At 36.7% G+C, this 17,356-nt stretch overlaps 1 protein-coding gene across 1 annotated transcript in view; it reads right to left on the bottom strand.

Annotated features, from left to right (window-relative positions):
- Nucleotides 1-17,356, bottom strand: part of SCN2A (sodium voltage-gated channel alpha subunit 2) — a 160,688-nt gene that overhangs the window by 33,511 nt on the left and 109,821 nt on the right. Inside the window, exons 15-17 of the mRNA XM_045298020.1 lie at nt 14,297-14,470; nt 12,087-12,443; nt 5,789-6,268 (exon numbers count right to left, since the gene is read on the bottom strand). Of these exons, the coding sequence (XP_045153955.1) occupies nt 5,789-6,268; nt 12,087-12,443; nt 14,297-14,470 (1,011 nt within the window). The remainder of the gene's footprint in view (nt 1-5,788; nt 6,269-12,086; nt 12,444-14,296; nt 14,471-17,356) is intronic.

A 17,356-nucleotide genomic window follows, 5' to 3' on the forward strand; every position in this document is an offset into this window, starting at 1 on the left:
AATAGTGGGGATTTTAACTCTTTCTGTAGCCAGCAAAACAGACACAAAAGTCTAGCTGGTCTGCTCCTCCTAAGTTTTATTCCCAGTGGCCCCGAGATGCTCCTTTGACTCGTTTTGTTCCTCGGTGGTTAACTGGCTGCTATCTGAAAGGTCAGCAGTTCAAATTCACCCAATGGCTGTACAAGAAAAAAATGACTCCATGGGGCAGTTCGACTCTTCCCTATACCACGGGTAAGAGTCAGGACCAATTTGATGATGGTAGGTTGGTTTTTTTAGTTCGCATTAAGTGTGTTAGAGCTCCCTGCCTCCCATCACTATCTCGTGGGAAATTTTCCCAGGAGGACTACACATTCTTCAGGATAAAATGATAAATGGATTTCTACTGAACTCATCACAACGTGGCTCATCCAAACATACCCTACACAGCTTTGTCCCTCTCCCGCACTGTAATTGATTGTATTGGCTTAGGGAGTGGACAACGTTCTTGAAGGAGGATCACAGACCTATTCTGGGGAACTGGACACTATAATAATGTAAGGGTGACCACTAAGGAAATTAGTTATTGTTTATTTTGTGTACCATCACATTTCCTCCAGCGAAATCTCCTATATGCATTGGTAGATAATCAACCTGTCACTGTTCTCCGGAAGGGTTGTGGTTACCAGCTGATGCGCTAACCTCAAGTTGGAGCCCACCAGCCTCCACCAGCCTCTGTGCAGAAGAAAGATGAGGCTTTCTACTCCCTGACACCATTACGGTCCCCAAACCCACAGAGACCATTCAGTCCTAGTCTGCAGGGTCACTCTGAGTCGGGATCGACTCCAGAGCAGTCAGTCTGAGTTCTCGAATCATTTTTCCTCACAAGGCCTTCATATACAGGACCTTGGAAAATGAGCTACTTGAAGAATAAGAAAAGTAACGCTGCTGCTTTCCAAGAAGCTCGGGGAAAGAAGCAATATCATAAGAAACCACATATCATACTTTGCAGAAAAATTTACACACAAGAGGCAAAAGTACATGTCTCTAGTCCTTGAATATCCATATATATGTGTTTTTATGCCTAGGGAACAACACATCCTGGATCATTATTTATGTGGTACCGTTCCTCTAATATGAAGGCATTACCTTTCATGCATCTAGAGAACCAGTGAGTAAATATTTTATTCCTGATACAAAAGAATGTCCAGAATGCGTGATCATTACTTCTTCCAAAGAGCCAAATATGTGTATGTGGAGGGTTCTCTGTAGTTTTCGTGAGAGAAGGAAGGGAAACTATATCTATCAGGCCATGGATTCAGTAGCGTTCTTCCAAACACTACTCCCATTGGATTGAAAAATTTAGTCAACATATTTGAGTACTCCGTTGTGGTTTCCACATCAGGCAATTAATTATCAAATGGAAGGTCATAGAAAAGAGTCATACTCATTGTTATAGTCACATGCTATGTAATATTTATTCACTTTAAGAAACAGTCAAGGAGCAAGAAGGAGCATTGGTGGCACCATGGCATAAGCACAGGCCCACTCGCCCCAAGGTTATTGGTTCAGTTGTCCCCTGGGGAGAAATATAAGGCTCACAAGGATCTTTTCCTTTATAGGAGTCTGTAGTGGATAATCTATGTATATATAAATGATTAATAATTTAAACAATGATATTAAAATAACATCCTTCAAGACAAAGTTTCCTAGCCAGTCTAGATGAAAGAGAGGGGGTGGGTGGGTAGGATTTTGGGGGAAGTAAGGGACAATAGAATAAAAATGGTGGAATCCAGATTTTTAAAAACTGGCTCCTGACGATGACGCTTTAGATGTTGCCAACAAAATTGGAATCATCTAAAGTGAGCCCAGCTGGCTAATGCGAAATAGAAACTTTTTCAAGATTAAAAAAAAAAGAAAAAAAATATATAAAAGTAAACATCTATATGTGCCCTTGTGGGGTAGTGGGTTAAGCATTAGGCTGCTATCTGCAAGGTCAGAGGTTCAAATATACCAGCTGGTCTTAGGAAGAAAGATAAAGTTCTGTACTCCCCTGGAGATTTACAATCTCGGACACCCTTGAGGTCACTATGAATCAGAATAGATTCAATGGCAGTTTTTTGTTATTGTTTTTTTTAATAAGTCTTTAAGTCTACACCTCAATATCCCAGTATTTTTTGCTGTTTTTATAGCAGAAAAACCCATTTATTTCTTTTTCTTTTCTTCTTGTGAGATTTGAAGAAAATACCAACCGAATCTCTAAGGGGATCCTACTCTAAATGCAAACTAATTTTAGTTGACTGCTAAATAAAGAGATGCCATGAACTCTTTGAGGCAGATGAAAATTGTTCCCTTTTGCTGTCAGGCAAAATGTAAACATTCCAATTCATTGACCTTATTGGCACTAAAACAATCTTGAAGATGTTTACATCTGAATGAGAGATTTCTTTAATTTGCAGACTACCCTTCAAGACACGTGCTATGACAGGAGAAACATCACCAAGGAGATACATCCATCTGGGCCAAAATAATAAAAAAACGTTGAAAGAAAAAAAGCCTTCCGCAAAGTTTGGAAAAAACCGCCAAAAGGTTCCCTTAAGCCCCAAGAAGGTAAAAAAACGTAGCATTAAATGGAAATTAAGTAATCCTTAAAGGCATGCATTTTTTTCTTTTCATCGCATATAAGTTCTATTAAAATACATGATAAGAACATTAGCAGCTAACTCATCGGGGGTGTCAGACTTGCCCGACCATGCTTTAGGATCCCAGGCTCAGAGCGGCTGTGCATTTCTATTTCACTGCCAATGGATGGGGAGGGAGGTAGCTGAGTAACATGCAGGCCAATCAAATTCATTTAGAAACTGATTAGGTTTATATATGTACAACTTGCTTGGGTAACCTGGGTGAAAGTGGTGGCGCGAGTCTCTGGCTGGTTAAAACCACCAGAGCTGCATCCTTGGTGGCTCCAGCTTGATTTTACTCCTGTGAGAAGTAAGAACGGCAAGCAGTGAAGGTCACCATATTGCACTCCTAAATTTCACTCTGAGAAATAATCATTCAAGCATGGCTTCAACATGATTAAACATTCTTAAAAAAAAAAATCAATTACCGGAAATCACAAAAGTTTAAGAGGAATTACTTTGAGCGTAGCTAAAATAACATAGGAGTTAAAGTGTCTACAAACCATGGTGTGAATTAAATGACATGCGCTAACGAACGCTCAGCAAGTGAAACAACCTCCAGGTGCACTCTGATAGCCTTGCTTATCAAGACGTGCACAGTTAGTGATGCCAACAGTGGGGAAAGCTCTATCTTTCTCTTTTACTTTATAATCAGTTAGACAAGAAGAGCAATAGTCCTCATGCCATTTCTAAATAGCTACTTAACACACCTCTCTCCCAATCCATCAGTTCAGAAAATAACCAGATAATTACGTCTACACTGAATACTACAGCAATATTTCAACTGAGTGTTTGAAATCCCTAGACAATTATTTTTCTTTTCCTTTTCATAGAACTACCATGTACAATACTGAAAAATTGAAACTTAAGTGCAACTCCTCCCTAGACTCTTACCCTCATCACTCATCTGTTCTCGAGCTTTTCTCTTGAAAGTGTGATATAAACTCAAAGCCTGGGATTTCTTCAAATACTCAACTTCATTTGTTCTCAGATTATTTCAAGGGTGGGAAGATATTGGAAGAACTTAACAGCTCAAATACTATATTAGTTGTGCATAATTCCAACTAGGAGATAGGTTCTGTGTCACTCATTTTAGAGCAGGAAATAAAAAATGTTAAAACTGTAATGGTAACAAGAGCAACTGGAACGATAGCTCAGATTTCACTTTCTGAACATCCCTCCGATGTTAAATATAACGGTTTGAGGTGAAGCACAATACATGTTCTTTTGACAAAAGATTGAGAGGATACTTGAACTTTACATTTTCTAAAAAAATAAAGACTGGCTGTCAAATGAAAAAATCACACCTCTAAAGTACTTCAAAAAATTAATATGATTTAAATCCCAATACTATTATTTTTTCACAATCCATCCTTAGTGTATATCAGACTCTAAAACTAAACACATATAAAAATTAATTTTCTTTACTTCAGGGAAAAGTATCTGTTCTTAGGGATCATGTGAAGATAATATAAGAAAAATATGTGTTTCAATTTCTAAGGACCCACTAGTATTTCCTAAAGGTTGACTTTGAGCATATACAACATTAGAAATTAGGCTCCACTATTTCAGCATAGCTCCACCAACTATGCATATACAAAATTGTATTAACTGGACTTTAGGATGTTATTCCAATGTTTAAATAATATTGTATTTAGTAAAAAGCCACATTTCAAGACATTTCAGCAGTTCTTTGCCCAATGACACAGTTATTCTTATTTCAGCTGTTTTGTAAGTCAATGGCCCAGTTACTTATTCAGTTATCCTAATTTATATTACTATCTATATTTAAACTTTCTGTGAATGTCAAGTTTATAATCTTCTCATGCTTAGTCAAACACTAAGTTTGTGATACTACTTATCTAATAAACCAGAGAGAATGGACAATAGCATAAGCTTTAGTGATCTTATGGGTTAAATCTGATAATACAGACTGAAATAGTAAGATTAGATACTAGAAAATATATTTTTCTTCGTAATTTCATTAACTGGTCTCTGTGCATCATGGTATCTTGGTAGCATCACTTCCTCATGCAAATTAAATTGTATTCTTTCATGTCCCAAATGCCCTAAATGACCTTTCTTAGAATAAAAGTAGCAATAAAAGGTCCTACCTTCCTTGTAATCAATTCAAATGATGGAGATGGTGCATCTTTGTTTATGATTGTTTTAGCTTGCTTTATTTATGCAAGGGAATTTACTTAAGCACAGGGAATCTTGTCTTCATTTTTGTATACTAAGCAACTAAACATTAAGGCTTTACATTCCTTTTTCTCGTTACCTTAACTCACTAGTTATTAATCTATAAACAAACACAAACCCTATTCACTCTTGTATTCATATGCCTCTTATAAATGAAATAATATATATATATATATATTTAGCTGTTATTTTTTATTTTTACTAAAGGATCATTTTATTGGGGTTCTTACAATAAAATAATATTTTATTTTTAAGCTACCAGGACTCTTAGTGTTAAATTGGTCAATTCACAATTTCACATAAAATCATAGTTTTAGGTTGTTTGTTTAAATTACATGCTGTGAGCTCAGGAGGATTAAAAACTAATTTCAGAGTGATTTCTCATCATTACCTTACTTTCCTTTAAAAAATATTTACTTCAGAACACATGAATAAATATATCTATGTTTAGATCTTGGCATGACATATATCATATATGTTTCATGGCAAGATCTCAAGCAGATATTACATGAACAAATATGCTTGTTCAAGATAAATAAAAAAAACACAATTTGTTAAGTATTTCATAAGAGAGCTAGAACTACCTTTCCATCAAAGTCACTATTGTGAAAGAAGTAAAAGAATAAAATCAATAACCAGAGATATTTTTAGAAGTCTAAAATTGTTTTAGAATACTAATTTTCATGTTAACCTGCACATTAATTTAATCACAATTCAAGAGTGTGTATCTGAAAATATAAGCTTATCATTATTTTACCAATATTTTCATCTATAATTAATTTATCTATCACCAATTTACCAGAGAAAAATGTATTAACAGATATTTCTTATTTTCTTAGCAAAAGAAACTATTTTATAACACTCTGGTAGGTTTTAAAGCAACAGAAATATATAAGACCAATATACCTTGTTTGTCAAAAACCACCTACCTCTTTGCTTTCTTCCATATCTGACTCACTACTGAATTCTTCAGTATTTAAATTTTCAAAGTCAGATTCTCCAACTGCAATTGGTACAGTCACCGTGAGACTGGGGTTGTTTATGAATGACATGTAGTCACTTTCATCCACAACATACTTTTCTACACTACTGCCTATGCCACTGGTGGTTCCATTTCCATCTTTGAGATAATTGAGGTCTTTGCTTATTTCCACTGTGGTATGATTAGAGACACAGCTGTCTTTTTTGTTATTTAGATCTTCAAGAGGTTTAATTTCGTCTAAAGCCTTCTGCTTTCTAACAAAGGCTTTCTGAATGATTTCACGGAGTTTTCTTTTCACATAATCTATTCCTCTCTGCATTCTCCCCACAGCAATCTGGAGATTGTTCATTTCATTATCATCATCCGTGGCAGCAAGATTGTCAGAACTAAATGAACTCAAGAGTAAGGCCAGGAAGAGGTTCAGGACCTAAAAAGCAAGAAGAATACATGGGGTCAAATCTTTTCTTTTCCTCCTTTTAAAAAAAATCATTTTATTAGGGGCTCATACAACTCTTATCACAATCCATACATGCATCAATTGTGTAAAGCACATTTGTACATTCAGTACCCTCATCATTCTCAAAACATTTGCTCTCCACTTAAGCCCCTGGTATCAGGTCCTCATTTTTTCCCCTCACTACCCACTCCCCCATCCCTCATGAACCTTTGATAATTTATAAATTATTATTTTGTCATATCTTGCCCTGTCCGACGTCTCCCTTCACCCACTTTTCTGTTGTCCATCCCCCAGGGAGGAGGAGGTCACATGTAGATCCTTGTAATCGGTTCCCCCTTTCCAGCCCACCCTCCCTCTGCCTTCCCAGTATCGCCACTCTCACCACTGGTCCTGAAGGCCTCATCTGCCCTGGATTCCCTGTGTTTCCAGTTCCTATCTGTACCAGTGTACATGCTCTGGTCTAGCCAAACTTGCAAGGTAGAATTGGAATCATGATAGTGAGGGTGGGGTGGGAGGTGAGGAAGCATTTAGGAACTGGAGGAAAGTTGTATTTTTCATTGCTGCTACATCACACCCTGACTGGCTCATCTCCTCCCCGAGACCCTTCTGTAAGGGGATGTCCAGTGGCCTACAGATGGGGTTTGGGTCTCCACTCCACACTTCCCCCCTCATTCATTATGGTAAGATTTTTTGTTCTGATGATGCCTGATACCTGATCCCTTCGACACCTTGTGATCGCACTGGCTGGTGTGCTTCTTCCATGTGGGCTTTGTTGCTTCAGAGCTAGATGGCTGCTTGTTTACCTTCAAGTCTTTAAGACCCCAGATGCTATATCTTTTGATAGCCAGGCACCATCAGCTTTCTTCACCACATTTGCTTATTCACCCACTTTGTCTTTAGTGGTTGTGTCGGGAATGTGACAATCACAGAATGCCAATTTAATAGAAGAAAGTATTCTTGCATTGAGTGGAGGCCCAATGTCCTTCTGCTACCTTACTGCCATAAATACATGCACATAGATCTATTTCCCCATTCTCATATATAAATATATTTGCATGTGTACATATCTTTATCTAGACCTCTATAAATGCCCTTTGCATCCAAAAAGTAATAAAATCTGCTCTTTGCTATAAGCGGTGAAACAAGAATGCAGCTTGGTCCCTTTCAGTGTTTAAACCTACAGAACAAAGGAAGCATAGAGGTAGTTGAAGGCTCAAAAGGACTAAGCTACAAACAAGAAGAATCCAAGGATAGCCTTTCAAGTTCTAAATTCCTTGAATTTAATCCCCATCTATGGGACTTTTTTTAAAAAAGAAAGGAAAAAAAGAACTGTGGTCAATGAGCTTATTAGGGATAGTGCTCATTTATTTAACGATTTATAAGTTAGACTAAACAGTGATGGTTTAAAAAAAGTTGTGCCACAACTCTGGGTATTCAGATCGAGACCTCATTAGTCTTTAACTTCTCAATAAATATGTTTTATTAAGGTACACCTTCGAATTTATTATTTGGATGAAAGAAAATGAAAATAGAATAAATAGACTATTGGCTGTTTCCATCGCAAAATCTAATTTTGTTGCCAGGCTTACACTCCAGATTTAATTTAATGTGGGCTGATGCATGCTCCTTGTCTATTAGGAACATTTTCATGATACACATCAATTAATCTTTCCAGAGGAGCGGTCACCTCTCTTCCTTCTTCAGGGCAATGGCAGTGGGCACTTTATTTCTTTATTTTCATTTTTGTAATACATGTATACGAAAGGGTGGTAGAATAAATTAGGAAGAAAATGGAATGGAAGGACAATAGACTTCTCCATTGATTTATGAAGGCCCCTGATATGTATGCAATCTGCTACTATTCTGATCCTGTCCTCGTGATTTTTCATCCCCAGCCCTACCACCTCAGTGTCCCCTTCTCTCTATCTTTTTCTCAGATGCGCACCTGTGCTGTTAAGTTAGGAGCTCTTTCATCTCAGAAACATGCCTCACAGTCAAATTCTAGAGGAGTATCGCTACTGGCTACCAGTGATGAAAACAGCTTTTTACTGTGTTTTCAGTCTGTAATTGTCATTTAGCCAGATCCTCCTATGTTTTATTTAAGTATATAACAAGGTTTATATAATATTTCTCAAAAAAATTCAGTAATGCAAGAATTATTATCAACTCAACAATAATTCACGATTCAATCAATAATGCATACACATTATGTTTCTGTTTTCATAGTACAGTTCTGAGGTCTTTTATTTTAATTACTTGTGAGCAGAGTTAATGAAAAAGCAAAGTTTTATGTTTATTCTTTATTGCTATTTCCTTTCTAGTAATATACTTATAAACAATATCAGAGTTTTCTGTTAGCTTTATAAATTTTCCTATGTTGTACTATCAATCAATAACTTAATTGAATGCTATGCTAGCACCAAGGCAAAATAAATAGTCCATAAATAAATGCAGTGAAGCAGACTGCCACATCTTTCTCTCACAGAGCACTGAGCCTGCTCACCAGAGCTCCTACAGACCCTTCTCAGATGAGCCACAATCCTCCAAGGGGGCCAAACCCAGTTCTGGTAAGGAGGTGGAGCATCAGGAGAACTCGTTCGTTGCTGGTGAGTATGCAAAATGGCCTAACCAATTTGGAACAGCCAGGTCGTTTCTTACAAAGCTCATCTAAACCTCACACACAATCTTAAACTTGATTCAAATGAGTCTAAAACTTATTTCCACCCAGAAACCTGAACATGTTTGTTAATAGCAACTTCATTCATGATTGCAAAAATTATAACTGACCAATATGTCCTTTACAAAGTGAATGTATAAACAAATAGAGGTAAGTTCATACAACGGATATTCTTCAGTGGTCAAAGAATTAAATCAGCTACCAAGCCAGTAAAAGACATTTCTAAGTGAGAGAACCTGGTCTGAAAACGTACATATTATATGATTCTAACTTTATTATATTCTGGAAAGGGCAACACTGTAGATAATAAGTAAACTCGTGCTTGCCTGGGGTTCAGGGATGGAGGCGGAGCACAGAGCATTTGAAGGGGAGTGACACTATTTTTCATTATCCATTTGTCCAACTCAAAAGATTATAAAATTGCAGAAGTGAGTCCTAATGATCTTTAATAGTAATGATCAATATTGGTTCATAAATTATAGCAAATGTATCATATGAATGCAAGATGTTGATTAGAAGGGATATTGAAACTACCATATCAACAACAACAACAAACACAAATCTATCTTGGAAGAAGTACAAGAATGTGCCTTAGGAGTAAGGATGGTGAGACCTTGTCTCATGTACTTAGACATGTTACCAGGAGAGACCAATCCCTGAAAAAGGACATCATGCTTGATAAAGCAGAAGGTTAGCAAAAAATAAAAAGAGGAAAACTCTCAATGACATGGATTGATGTAGAAGCTGAAACAGTGAGCCCAAACATAACAACAGTTGTGAGGACCAAACAGTGTTTCATTCCACCTTGAGACTGAGTAGACACCATGGCAGCTATTAACAAGAACAACAGAGAGAACAGAGATAACCCATCTGCTCATGTGGGTCAAAAAGGGAGTTATACCTGCTTGCCTCTCGGGCACTTTTCTCACTTCAGGTGAGGAAGACAAGGAAGAAAAGTAGGAGGAAGTCCATTAAGTACAAGTGGTCTTACTTTTTTAACCAATTTTCCCTAATAGCAGGAAAGATGACATTTTGTGGCCTTAGCAATCTTATCAAACATCTATTGGCCATAGATGTATGAGTTTATTTTTGGACTCTCAATTCTATTCTTTAGGTCTGTGTGCCTATTATGCCAGTACCAGACAGTTTTGATTACAGTAGCTTTGCACTATGCTTTGAAATTGAGACGCGTGAGTACTGGTTAAAGGGTATTGAGTGTTAAGGGTAATGAAAAAATTCTATAAAGAGAGTGATGATGGTAGCACAATATGATGAAAGTAATTCATTTGTTGACTTGTACATGTAAAGTCTAACAATGTTTTGTTAAATATATTTTATTATAATATTTAAAAAATTATATGTTAGAGTTATTTAAGCTGGTAGTAGGGAGAATGAAATCTAAAAAGTGATCAAAAGAAAATGACAAGATTTTCTTTTATTCTTTGCATTATTCTTCTATTGGGGAATTGACGACTAACTATAGGAGAGGCAATTAAGTCTGTAAACTTGATTCTTGGAAATATTGGCTATAGCAGATTTTGTTCTATTTCGCGGATTGTGCCCTAACCAATCAACTTAGTATAAGTAGTTTATATTTGAAATATAAGATGCTGATACTTCTCTCAGGGACTGTTGTTCTTTGCCCCCACAATACTGCACAGACTATTAATAACACATAATAATAATAATAATACATAATACTATTAATAAGACATAATAACTCATATAACTACCATAGTACATATGACAGGGAGACCCATAATGGCCCAATACAGGGGATGATCTACCAGATTATGTTTTATACTTCAATTAAAAATATGTCAAGTCTGAATTCTTTGTTAAAACTTTCTTGGGTCATACCTGTCATGCTAAAAGAGCAATGTGTTCATATTTTAAATTTGACATGTGGTACTTTGTTTTTACAATCTTTCATAATAATGTAAATAATAGTAACTTTTTATTTTTATTCTTTTGAGTATCATACTTATCGTCCTATTCTTTCTTCATATGCCTCTACATCTCAGATAGTAGCTTCCAGACATGGTTTATTTTATAGAATATGATGGTAACGGTTTCTTCACTCAAGCTCTTTGTTCACAACGTACTTTATGGGTAATGAATATGCCATATGCCTCTAATGGTGAATTATGGGCTGACATGGTTTCTAATTTATTTGAAATATTTTCAAGTTGCTCGTTTTTAGTGCTTTAAATAAAATGAATGCTTTTTCTCAGAAGCATGTCCATGCTTTTTTCAAGTAAAAGATAAAAAGCAGAAAGGTTCTCTCCATAAAAGAGTAAGAGACTTAGTAGAACAACTTTGGTTGAAAAAATATTCTGAGGGTTTATGTAGATTACAATAGCATGGTAGGTACATAATCTGGTGTCAATTTGAGGATTAAGAGTGTAGGGGTGGAGTCTAGGCTACCAATCAAGATATAGCCAGGGAGGCCTCTTTGTGGGCATGGCATTCCTCTAAGGATTCTGGAAATTCTGGTTTTTCCTCCTGGGAGGCGGGAGACACTTCTCTCTCTCTTCTCACTCCCTTGGAGACACTCTACTGACAAGACACATGGCACTACGTCGATAGACTCCATGCCCTGAGAGCAGGAGAAGCCACATGGACCTACCCTGATGCCGCGCTGGGTGCTGGAGGGGCCACATGGAGACCCCTGCCACCACCGAGATGCTTACAACGCCACTGGATCCACAAGACTTCCCACCCACTGGCCTGTGATCTTCCTGTCATCACATGTGTTTCGTGAGTCTGAAGAGGACTTTATAGACTGGTATCGAACATAGGGGCTAATACCAGATTCAGGGACTTGATCTGAACAGGGTTGGGATGCTTTCTTAATGTACAATTATGCTTTATATAAAACGCTCTCTTAAACACATATGCGTGTTTATGAATTTATATCTCTAGTCTACCCAGACTCTCACACAGTTAAAATTATAACTGGCTCCTGTAGTCATGAATAATTGAAAACTGGAAATGTCTTTGATACAAAATAACTGCATAAAATATTCCTCAGTTGATCGTGCTTTTATCTTCTTTTCTTAATATTTACACAATCTTTTAGTGAAAATGAATAAAATATCATTTACATACCACTAGGTTCCCGATGACCATGACCATCATGAAGACAGTAAGGCACATGGTTTGGCCAGCGACCTCCATACAGTCCCACATGGTCTCTATCCACTCCCCACACAGCACTCGGAACACGATCAGGAAGGAGTGGAAGAAGTCAGACATGTGCCAGCGGGGGAGCTCACAGTCGCTGGAGATCTTGCAGACACAATCTTTGTAGCTCTTCCCAAAGAGCTGCATGCCGACCACGGCAAAAATGAAGACGATGATGGCCAAGACCAAGGTGAGGTTACCCAGAGCCCCCACTGAGTTACCAATGATCTTTATCAGCATGTTCAGTGTGGGCCAGGATTTTGCCAGCTTGAAAACTCGGAGCTGGAAATCAAAGCAAGAAGGCGGTTACTGACCTACCTTCTAAATAACCTGCAACTTCATATACAGGGAAATTCTGCAGATGACTGTCCCCATTACAGAAGGATAAATTATTAGTGTGTCCCACTATCATCGAACTAAGCAGCAGTCTTCCAGTATCTGTAAGGATTTTTGGTTTGTGTTGTTTTCGCTCTGAACTAGTCCATATCATAAATAAAATTATCATATTACGTAGTCTTATTGTGGCTTTTTAGTAATAAAATTCACCAACTTTTATAGATTCCTACTGTAAGCATATATTTTATACCTTTTATTTTTCAGTAAGGAACTAAGCTATCTACAGTTAAATAGTGGTTCAATAACAGAGGTCATCTCAGAGAGTAGAGACTCTCATTATTTAAAAGCACAAAGTGAATATATTTTCAGTTCACTTAATATAGCATGCTGAAATTCACAAATGCAAATAATAGTAACAGATTATATGCATTATCACAGCTAAAACAATCCTTTCCATCTTTAGATTGTTATAATCTCAGACTTTAGCTAGCCATTTAAGCTGAAAACGGCTTTAGAGCAGATTAATAGTATTTAAAGCAGACTTATTTGGACTTAAGTAATAAACTGAATCTTGTCACCTTTATGTCTTTGGTGACTTAATTAACTCATTAAAGAGTGTAAATGGCTATCTGCCACTGCTTGACATGTTGGTTGTATTAGCTCATAGAGGCCTCTCAAGTACCATTCATGGCTAACCAGCAGCAGCATCTTATTTCAGATGCTTCAGTAAATGTCAGGCTTAGTTGTGCATTATCATTGGTATCCAAATGACTCAAAGTAGTGAATATAAGCAATTAAGTGTTTAATTAACTCCCAAGAAATCATTCATGCAAAAGAGCTTGAGACATTAGTAAACCACTAAAGATACTCCCTATTTCCCCAAATTGTATCACATTATCAGGCAAGTTTGCTAAATATTTATGAACATTAGTTGCTGATGCTATTTACCATACAGCCATTTCTAATTTTTGTTTAATTTTCATACTCTTCTAAAATTACACCTATTTCTATTCTTGAAAATAAGGGAAGGAAACCATAGCTCTAAGGGTAGTGACACAAATTTGACTTTGAAAGTGGTAAGGGAAATATTCTAAAAAAGATTTCACATCAAAGTCTTGGGAATAATTACTATTTAAGATAAACCATCCATAATAATCTGTCTTTCATAACTGTATTTATAAGCATCTAGTATTTCCTAAGTAGTCATAATTAGAGTAAACTCAAGTAGCAGAACTGAAAGAAAGATGTTTTTCTTGAAAACTAATAGGATATACAGTAACTTTCTTAGTGGACTTTGTGATTTGGAAAAGATATTTGCTTTATTTACTCCATCCTTTGTACATGATTCTTGGTCCCCCAAAATATATTTTTTTCTTTGGAATCAAGGGGAGCAATGAACAGCTCTAATTCTTGAGCTCCCACCAAAAGGCTCCCTTACTAAATCCCTACCAACCTCATTCACTGCTAAGTAAATTTCTACTGAGTGAGCTATACGGTCATTTATTGGTGATATGGGTTACCTGCGTTTTCTTCCTTTTTTTCTTCACTCTGATATGGCTCTCATTCTTCAATAAATAATGAGATAACATTCAACTCTTTGTTTGAATAAATTTAATCTGCCTATTATGGCTATGAAGATGGAGAAGTTACCTTTGGTTGTGAGACAATTTGGTTTATTTTATAAACGCATCTAAAGAATATTAAAATTAGTCAGCATCTGATAATTACTATTAACTGAAGAGGAAGACTACTTAAATTAATTACAAAGTAAACATTATGGATTCTCTTAGTTCATTTACCAGCCGGAATGATCGGAGAACTGACAATCCTTCCACATTCGCCAAACCCAATTCCATTAAACTGAGGCTCACAATAAAACCATCGAAAATATTCCAGCCTTCTTGGAAATAATAGTAAGGGTCCATGGCAATGACTTTGAGAAACATTTCTGCCGTGAAGATCCCAGTGAAGACCTACATGAGACAGAGAGTTTATGTATTATAAACAATGTAATGTCCCTCCCAGAAAAGGCACACAGTTCAATCCTGAGTTCTTAAAATTGATTTAGACTCAATGAATTGTTACACATAAATGCGCAGAATACAAGCTCATGTTTCCTTGTTCCTAATATTTACAGCTTTATATTTTGTGATGAAAAGCACACAAATTAAGATAATAAAATCAACATTTTAATTTTCTTTTGTTTTTTTTTAAACCATTTTATTGGAGGCTTGTACAACCCTTATCACAATCCATCCAACCATCCATTGTGTCAAGCACATTTGTACATTTGTTGCCCTTCTCATTCTCAAAACATTTGCTTTCTACTTGAGCCCTTGGTATCAGCTCCTCCTTTTTCCCCCTTCCCTCCCCGCTCCCCACTCCCTCATGAACCCTTGATAATTTATAAATTATTATTTTGTCACATCTTACATTGTCTGACATCTCCCTTCACCCACTTTTCTGTTGTCTGTCCCCCAGAGATGTAGTTATCTGTAGATCCTTATAATCGGTTCTCCCTTTCCATCCCACCTTCCCTCTACCCTTCTGGTATCGCCCCTCTCAACACTGGTCCTGAAGGGTTCATCTGTCCTGGATTCCCTGTGTTTCCAGCTCCTATCTGTACCAGTGTACATCCTCTGGTCTAGCCAGATTTGTAAGGTAGAATTGGAATCCTGATAGTAGTGGGGGGTGGGGGGAGAGGAAGCATCTAGGAAGTAGAGGAAAGTTGTATGTTTCATTGTTGCTAAACTGTACCCTGACTGGCTTATGCACTTGACCAGTGATTATCTGCTTGGCTCCACTGGTGATCTTTTTGCATAACAAAAAGCCCACCAAGGTCTCAAAGATATTTGTCGATGCACGATTTTAAAAGTTTTATTGCTTCAACTTTTAGAGTTAGGTCTTCGATTGATGGTGGGTTTTGTGTACAGTGTGAGGTTGGGGTGAGGTTCATTTTCCACCATACGTTTAGCAAGTGTACAGAACTTTTGGTGACAACATTCCCTTTACCTTATTGAATTTGTTTAGTGACTTCATTAAAAATCAATTGAGATATTTTCAGTCTATTACTGAACTCTTCAATTTGTTTCTTTGATATGTCAATATTATGTTTTTCAATGAATATAGCTTTATAAGTCCAGAAATCATATAGGTAAATTCTTGTTTTATTAACAAGTTTTAACTATTTTAAGTACCTTGTATTTTCATGTATATTTAAAAATCACTTAATCATATTCTACAAAGAAAGTGATGGTCTGATATATTTTGTTAGAATTATCCCAATAGTGTTGAATCTTGCATTTTATAAAATTGTGCACTGATCTACTTACTTACATATTCTTTATGATTGTCAGCCTTCATAGTTTTAGGTTTTAGAGTTTTATAGATAGTTTTAGAGATATTGCACGTGTTCTTAAACTTATTCCTAATACGCCTGCATATTTTATTGTTACCATAGATAAAATCATTAAATGCATTGCTTAGTTCCATTAATAGTTTTGCAGATTTAGAATTTTCTTCATACATGATCTTGTTGATAAGCATAACGAGCTTTGTGGCCTGTCAGTATCTGTGTTTTATTTATTTATTTTTCTTTATTGTACGTGATAGGACTACCATTGAAATGTTGCATAAAAAAGGTCAGAGTAAATATTTGCTTATTCCTATTCTTCTTTGTCTTATTCTTATTCATAGGGCCCAGTATTTGACAGTTCACCATGAAGTGTAGCTGTAGACTTTCCTTAGATGTCCTTTATCAAAATGAGAACGTTTCTATTTCTAGTTTACTGAGAAATGTCACTATGCCCTGCTCTTCATATCGTGAACGTACACTAATGTACCCTGGACACGTTATCAAGAGGGACCAGTGCCTACAGAAGGCCAGCATGTGAGGCAGAGTGCTAGCAAAGGGGAGGAGCCTCGACGGAATGATTGGCACAGCAGGTGCAGCAATGGGAGTAGACCTGACTATGCTTGTGAGCGCTCTGTTCTCCTGCATACGGGGTCCCAATGAGTCCGAACTGACTTGACTCCTGATAGCAACAGCATACTGAGAGTTTTCATCTTATTTGCATTTTGTCAAATGCTTTTTCTGCATCTACTGAGTAAATCTTATATAGATTACATGGTAACGTCTCTTTACAAGGTAAACTCATTTATTTTTAAAATTTTACGCCACCATTGCATTTCTAAAATAAAACTCATTTGTTTAAAACATATTTCTTTTCTATTGATGCATTTTTGTTTGCTACTTGTGACAGTTAAGCTTTTGTGTCAACTTGACAGAGCCAATATTCTCAGTGGTTTGGCAGTTCAAACCCAAATCTAACACAATGTAATCACCTCCATAATTAGATGCGTGATGAATAGAAAATCATTCATGTAAATTTCCTTGGAGATGTGGCCTGCTTCAAATAATAGTGATGGCTGTGGGAAAACCTGCTTGATGTTTTGCTGGGGAAGGACCCTGCATCTGGCTCGTTGACCTTGGGGTTCTTCTGACTTGAGCCAATGGCACAGTGGTCGATAACCCTGACAATCAGCAGCAGCCTACCATCTGCCCTGTCCTCCTTGGAGTCCTTGCTTCTGCAGACACAGGCCTATTGTCTTCCCGTTTCTCTTGGTTTTACCAGTCTTGCAGCTATGTGAATGGGGAGAAGCCCCAACCTAACTTTTTTTTTTTAATTTCAAGATGTAGTTTATTTGTACATTATAATCCAATAGTGGAATGCATTACTTTAATGAATCACTTTCTTGATTTGCTTTCAGTTAATTATTTTTTAAAATCATTTTATTAGGGGCTCATACAGCTCTTATCACAATCCATACACACATCAATTGTGTAAAGCGCATTTGTA

Source organism: Echinops telfairi, unplaced genomic scaffold (assembly GCF_000313985.2).
Source record: "Echinops telfairi isolate 266 unplaced genomic scaffold, ASM31398v2 ScPeMD7_4;HRSCAF=17, whole genome shotgun sequence".
In the NCBI taxonomy this organism is placed as follows: Eukaryota; Metazoa; Chordata; class Mammalia; order Afrosoricida; family Tenrecidae; genus Echinops; species Echinops telfairi.